Genomic DNA, 7,500 nt, shown 5'->3' with positions numbered 1-7,500 from the left:
AGGTTTAACAAAAGAACAAATAACAGAAACAATGGACCCTAGGACTAAAACAAAAGGGCCATTGTTTCTGTTACCCTAGGCCTAAAACAAAAGGGCCATTGTTTCTGTTATTTGTTCTTTTGTTAAACCTCAAGGGTGGTCTCCAATCAGGTGAGACCTTGTAGGAGCTGCGAGGCTACCGACACAAGCAAGCGCATTTGCTTGTTGTTAATTAGCTTCTATTGTTCTAACAAAAGGCTTTAATGAACAACAAGCTACTGAGTTTGCGTATACTTCTTGAAACCAGGCTTTAGGCCACTTCGGAAAACGCCATAATACTCTTTGTTAAACCCCCTTAAATTTTGCATCAAGCATTGTTTCCAATTTCTCTTGGGACTTACAAATGGTCCCTAGAGAAACAAGAAAAATGCTTATACAAAAGTTTTGGGTGAAAAACAAAGGCATTTTCCGAGTGACGAATGGGTCTTGTTTTGCCCCAACGAAAATTTCAACTCGAGGCTCGGGGTACGAAATCTATTGTGTACGCCAATACAGCCGCCGCGCGAATAGAACCCATTCGGTGTGTTGCATTGATCATAACTAAGAAGCAACATTCTGTGTCGACGTCACAGATTCGTTCTTCCTCGGAGGTAAAACATCCTAACCAATAATCAAAAAGGTTGTAGGTTCGACTCGGGTAAAGGAGAACTCCGATTCTTTTAGTTCCGTGTATCCGCAAGCCATCATCGAATAAAAATTCTCTGCATTTCATCTGCTTCACTACAGTATTTTTTTCTAGAGCTACGTGTGTCCACTCGTTCTTTTATCAGTGCTCTTTTCTCTACATTCTTTCAAATGTCACAGAGAGGAGGTCTAAAAAAAAAAAAAGTTTATTTAAAAGAGGAGATAAGTCACCGTGCTCGTATAGCAGAAAATAAGCACTCATGGCCACTCTTAGTATCATGTCACTGAAATCCCGCTAAGTCGAGTAAAGGCACGCTCACCAAAGCTCATGATGCAAGGCGAGGGTGTGCAATGCTAAGTGCAATGCAAAACTTTAGTCTTGCAGATGCGATAGGTTGATAGAGTGGTTTTCAAATGAGCGTCGTAAAACCAAAACCAAAGTAATTACTTTGGCCAATCAAAAAGGACGGAGACACTCCGTTAAACCAATCAAAACTCGAAGTAATTACACGTAGCCGACACAAAGCGCGGGAAAATGTGCACGCGCAAGCCACGATTGGTTTTGGTTTCACTTCTGATTGGTTGAAAAAATGGCGCGAGAACTTTGAACCAATCACAGAGTGAAGTAATCATAAACCAAAGCAATTCACTAATTACTTTCGACACTCAATTGAAAACCGCTCTATTTGCGCGCGCTTTGATGTCATTAATTCATATAGTGTCATAAAGGAAGTATGAAACGCAAATGGACAAGTGTTTTGCGGACGGTGAGTTTGCAGCGTCGTTGGGAGAGAGGAAAAATGTTGATTTGAGGTTAATTAAGACTGATAGCTGACCTGAAAGGTAGGAACAAGGGAATGAACAGTTTTAGTAATTGATTTGACAATTTTTCCCACCGATTGTTAGATGTTATGAAGTAGAATTCTGAAAGTTGTCTTACAGTTTTGGGTAGGTACTTATACTACCAAAATTTAGTCGTTTTTATGAACTGCGGGACGAGCACTAACCGCGTTTGCCACTTTACTGTGATAGCAATGATTATACGATTTTAAGCTACGTTTTTTGGTGGCAAACAATTTCTTGCCGTGCCTATGCATAGATAAAGATGTAGTTTTTAAGTTTTTTTGGAAGTCTACTTGTGGCGTTATAAGGCCATCCTTTTTTTTTCTCCGTTTAGCGTCGTCCAACCGACCCACCCAAATTTTTGACATTTTCCAAAAAAAAAAAAATAGGTAACGACGTTTTAAAGCCATTTTATATCGCATAGGAGCGCATAGGAGTTTCGGTGGCTGATCCTTTTTCCCACGTTGTCTTAATTTGCAACAACATTCACCAACTTTTCCGCCATATTGATTTTGGGTTGACGTGTTGTTGCGACAGCTATGATGCTGGGGTACCAGGCCTCCGTTTCCGAGAATGCTTATGACTTCTTTTAGGCTTTTTTTTTTCCAATCCGACCGACCCAATGTCCGGAAACGCATTCGACGGTAAACGAAAAAAAAAAAGGTGGGTGGGGGGGAAGGCCTAAGGATGGCAGGAGAGCACTCAACGGGAAACTAAATTTTAGTTCAAACGCTTTAAGTAGTTCAAGCAGTTAAAAGGCTTTTATGATTCCATTTCTTTATTTCCGAAAACCGATTTGTTTTTTGTGCATATAAACTCGACGACTGTCAACCCTGAATTGTGTAGGTTTTCTGACCCTGAATCCATGTTTGAGCTTCTGGGTTAGACTGTTTTGTAATTCAGTTGATTCTGCGACTGTGGAGAAATAAAGTTTGAAGAAAACGGTTATAAATTCAGTTCATTCATTGCTATTCAAAGGAAATCTAATTCTTAGAAAAGCAATGATGAGGTTGTGAGATTACGGATGTTCTCTTGACGAAAATTAGCGTTACATTCTTCGTCAGTTTATTATATTCGGGGATGGAAGCGGAACAATTGGATCTCAGTTATTCATTATTCCTTCCATTTTCGTCCAAGTTATTCATTATTGACAGTTTTTTTCGATAATCATTTTAAGGTATTCGTTATTCTTTAACGGAAACCGTAAAATTCTTTATTCCGAATATCTGAATGCTAAATATTCATTACTCCAGTGAAACCACTCATTTTCTTTTAATAAGCGGCTATTATTCAGTATTCCGCTTCCACCCCCGATTATGTTTAGAATCGAACTCAATAGTCATTACTGGTTGTTTCTTTTGGGCGGAAATTCGTTTTAGTAAGGAAAGATTGTGGCGAAAGGATGCCAAGATAGCCCATACAATCTTCGTTTACAGATTATGTCGTTTTCAGTTGCTGAGAAGCCAGGATGATTCGGGGAATAAATTAAACCTATACAAAAAAGTGAGATAATTTATTTTTTGTGGTTACACTAGCCCTTTTACCCAAAGGTAAATAATGTTTACCCACGGGCAAGGACGTTTTTATGAGTAACCGCTTTCCCTAAACCGAAACTGCCCAAGGATTATTTCCATGGATACATCAAAAAGAAAAAAATAAAGAACTTCCCATGACAGTTCCTGAACTGAAAAGTACGGTTTATCTGTTCCCTGAGGTGGCTTGGCTAATCATAAAGCAGAACGTAGCTAATACACGAAGATCTTTAATTATATTAATCATACCCCATTATTTTACCCTGAGGGAAGTCTTTTACCGTAACCGCGTCCCCAAAGGTAACATGAAACCTGTGCTGAACCAAATCTAAGCTATTTACCTTCGGGAAGGCCCCAAACCCAAGGTGCCGGTGTAACCACAATTTTTTTAGTACAATTACATACGTGATTATTTGAAGAATAATCATTCTCTTTGGCATGCGGCCATTTTGAGAAAACCGCTAAGGTGATTATCGCGTAAAAAATCACCCCAGGTACAACCAATCAGCGCAGAGAATTTCCAATAATCGCCTATGTAGTTATATTCAAAATGGATGTTACGGTCGAAGGTTACCTAAAGAAGTCCTGCTGTGCAGCCAGAAGTGTCACACATTGAAACAACACAAGTTCCTTTCATGTTACATCGTCCCTCTTTTCTTCTGTAGTATTCTCTGGAGGAACAGCCACGCGCAACAAAATCACGGTTTTTGTTACTTTGTGTGTAACACACAGAGTGGTATCCTTTGCAAGGAAGGAGTTTGTTTGTTTCTTCACAATCGTCCAATGCATTTGGTCCTTCAGCATAACAGGCCGGGCAGGAAAATGGGTCGTCCGGTGATACCATCACTGACAAATTAGAATACGTTAAATTACGAGTGGGTTTAATTATAACAAGCGGCAAAACAGGGAGGTCGGAATGCGGGTTAACAGAAGAAAAAAGATGCATGTTAGTTCTTATTTATTAGCTTTTTGTTCGAAACAAGTTAAATGCATTAGAATCTAACAGAGTAGGTAAAATGAAAGAGAGAAATGATCCTCGCACTCATCTCGACAATTTGAGCAATTAGGCTGATTTAGCAACAGAACGGGAACCTCAAATTGGCGACGGGAGAATGCGCGGAATAGTCTGGATTCTACTCTAATCTGACCTAATATGGAAAATTTTCTGCGCGCGCCGTCGTCAACTGATGTTCCCGTTCCGTTGCTAAATCAGCCTATTGTCTCTTATAGACAGGCACCTGAAAATTTCAGGTGGCACCGTATCAAGAAATGCGTTTTAAATTTACAAACAAAAACTAGTGTTATTTGGTGTGATCATGGCCTTTGTTGTGAAATAAAAAAAGAAACGAAAAAAGCTGGGGACGCGACAGAACCTTTTTCGACTGTTGCTTTGTGGCTTATTTTGATCTGCTTTCGTAGTCCTCTTTCAGGTTTTCCCTCTTCATATCGACCTTGATTCAATCCACTGTTATTCAAAAATGCACAGAACGCATGATCAAGCCGTCCCGCTAACATTTATCCCTTGGGTACCCCTGAATAAACAACAACTGACCGAGCAAATTTCCACCCTCCACTCCCGAAGTGCAGCTACTTGAGCACGCCAGAAATTTTCCGTTGATAAATTACCTCATCATCGTAGAGCCTCGGCGCATATTAATGCACGAAACAGCATAGGCCATTTCTTGATACGCCAAGGGCAGTCGAAGCCATGACCTCTGCTATGCTGGTGCAATGCTCTTCCAACTGAATTATGAAGCCACAAAATTGTGAGCTGGTCAATTTTTTGGGCTCATTTGTTCCTGTGAAAGGATGCTCCTAACTCTGGCTTCAAAATGATAGCTCAGTTAGAGCATTGCACTGGCATCGCAGAGGTCATGGCTACGAATACCATTGAAGCCACCTGAGGTGTCTGTAAGAAACAATTGCTCAAATTGCCCCAATAGGTGCGATGCGCAGATCATTTCTCTCTTTCGTCTGTAGCCCGCACTTTAATTACAGCGGTTATCAGTAACATGCGTCCCTAAACGACATTTTTTCATATCCAAAAACAATTTAGGTGGACGTCAATCAAATGTTTCCATGACGAATTCAACTGCTGCCAAGAGAACAAGAGTATCGTCATAGAAACATTGATTGATGTCCACCTAAATTTCACTTTTCGAAATATGAAAAAAGTCGTTGAGGGGCGCGTGACGCTGTCAACAACACACACACACTTCTTTCAGAGTAGGCAAAAGTTATCAAGAATAGCTTAAGACCCAATTTAGACAAGTTACAACTGAAGCTTTGGACATGAAAAGCTGGAAAAACCATTGCCTTTGAGATTTGGGAGATGGGTCCCTGATTGTTTTCAAAGACCACCCCGAATGTTCCGGCAGACATGTTTTCGTTGTCCGGCGAAAGAACAACTCAACTTTTTGCTGTGCAATTTTGGATTATGTGGCTGTTGCTATATAACAATTCACAACAGATTGTTTTGCAAAATGTTTTGAGGACATGTGGCAAAACAGCTGATCAAACTTTTTACACTTGTCTACCTGAAGCTCTGCATCCAGATTGCCGACACATGGCCATCTTGCAAGGAGAACTACTTTCATCACATTCCCCCAACAATGTCTCGTATTGCTCTTTAGAAAGACACATTCGCTTGAAAGATCCGCTGTTCGTGATAGTTGCACAAACAGGGTCATTCAGATCTCTGAGACATGGTTTGATTTTCCTTTTACGGTCGCATTTGTATTTTCCGTCGACTAAATTAGTTCCACGGGCTTGGCAAACGGGGCATGAAAGTCTTCGTCGATAGCCTGAAATAGGAAAGCAAAATTAATCAATGTTAAAATCGAGTAAAAATAGAGTTGTAACCAGGATAAGCCTTCATTAAAGGCTATAGACTGATAGCCGAAAGCTTATGCTCTTAATCTTTTTTAACCAGAGAAGATTTTTTAACTTTATTACTGAAACGTTAAACCTTTATGTCGCCGGAAAAGGAGTTTCAACCAATGCTGGAACAAATTAAAAGACAAAGTTAGGGTACTTCAACTTTACTCGAGAAACGAAACTTAATTAGGGTTGTTGAACGAGTCGGCCATCTTAAAACTCCGTAAGAAAGGATCGTTTCTTCGAATGAGATGTGATCAGTCCGAAGGCAAGCTTTGCCTTTTATAAAAAAGAAAACAGTGTTCAACGTTTTTGCGCGATTGCAAAGGTTTTTTTTTTAGGGGTGGAAAATAATTTACTTATGTTTAGCCAATGCTCTAGAGAGATGACGTCTATGATAGATACCATGCTGCTTTTTCACTCAAAGCTCGCTGAAGGTTTTGTGAAAAAATGTATATTTGTTTCTTGGTGAGAAAAACTGATAAATGCATGCAGTGGACCAATTTCGACATATTAATTCAGTCCTAAACAAGAGGCATCATCTCGAGGCTCTGGGGAATAAATGTAAGGATTTGTATGAGTTTATTCCCCTAAGCCTCAAGATGATGCCTTTTGTTTAGGACTGCATTTTAATATATCGAAATTGGTCTATTGTTGGCAATTTATAGAAATTCTGTTTATTTGTTCAATTCAAAATTTTACTAGAATATCAAGATGGTATTAGTTTCAGAGCCTGAGACCATTAAGAGATACATCACCTGGTATTTAAGGTTTCAGCAGTAACCGTTTGTAATATATGATGTTCACGGCCCATACATGGTAAGCTAACTATTTTGCCTTTGATCGAGGAAACACAGTATCGATTAAATTGACTTTGAACTAAATTTGCCTGAAGGGTTTCAGCAGTATAGAGTTATTATTAGTATTATTATTATTATTACTATTATTATTATTATTATTATTATTATTATTATTATTATTATTATTATTATTTTACAGAATGCAGATCGGTTAGTACCTGAAGCTTCGCATCCTGATTGTTCGCACATAGCCATTTCACATTGACTTAGTCCTTCACCCTTATCGCACTCCTCTGCTAAAAGTTTGTATTGCTCTTTAGGAAGACACAATCGCTTGAATGATCCACGCTCACTAAAGGCTGCACAGACAGGGTGGTCCATTTCTGGAGGACAGGTCTCCATTCGGATATTACGGTCACATTCGTCTTTAGCGTTCTCGGCATCAGAAGTTGCTGTTCCTTCACAGACTTGGCATAACAATTTGTGCGATGGAGCTGCAAGATTTTTAGAATGAAGCAGAGCGAGACAGTATGCCGACAGAGAACGAAATTCAATATATGCATGTTTTTCTCCTTCCTCTTCTTTTCGCCCAAGATTAATGCCTCAACTGGCCAAATATGCTCACCGATGAAATTATATTACTAACAAAATGACTACTCTCCAGGGGGGTTTTCTCAGGAACAATTCAATATTTTATGATTGAATTATAAAACGTTTTAAAGTATCCCAACTGGCCAGAAACAAACCAGCAGTTTCAAGGTAGTTACAAGCAAACCAAAGACTGT

The 7,500-nt window shown here is 39.4% G+C and overlaps 1 protein-coding gene across 2 annotated transcripts in view; it reads right to left on the bottom strand.

Annotated features, from left to right (window-relative positions):
- Window positions 1-2,275: 2,275 nt before the first annotated feature.
- LOC138033191 (uncharacterized) overlaps window positions 2,276-7,500 on the bottom strand; it is a 6,673-nt gene continuing 1,448 nt past the window's right edge. For both annotated transcript variants that reach the window (XM_068880954.1, XM_068880956.1), the window contains exons 3-6: window positions 6,934-7,209; window positions 5,576-5,842; window positions 3,613-3,884; window positions 2,276-2,421 (exon numbers count right to left, since the gene is read on the bottom strand). In XM_068880954.1, coding sequence (XP_068737055.1) covers window positions 3,613-3,884; window positions 5,576-5,842; window positions 6,934-7,209 — 815 coding nt within the window. In that variant the 3' untranslated portion in view covers window positions 2,276-2,421. The remainder of the gene's footprint in view (window positions 2,422-3,612; window positions 3,885-5,575; window positions 5,843-6,933; window positions 7,210-7,500) is intronic.

This window comes from Montipora capricornis, chromosome 14 (genome assembly GCF_036669925.1).
Source record: "Montipora capricornis isolate CH-2021 chromosome 14, ASM3666992v2, whole genome shotgun sequence".
NCBI lineage: Eukaryota > Metazoa > Cnidaria > Anthozoa > Scleractinia > Acroporidae > Montipora > Montipora capricornis.
Note: the sequence above shows the minus strand (reverse complement) of the source record. Positions and strands in the feature narration are given on the sequence as shown.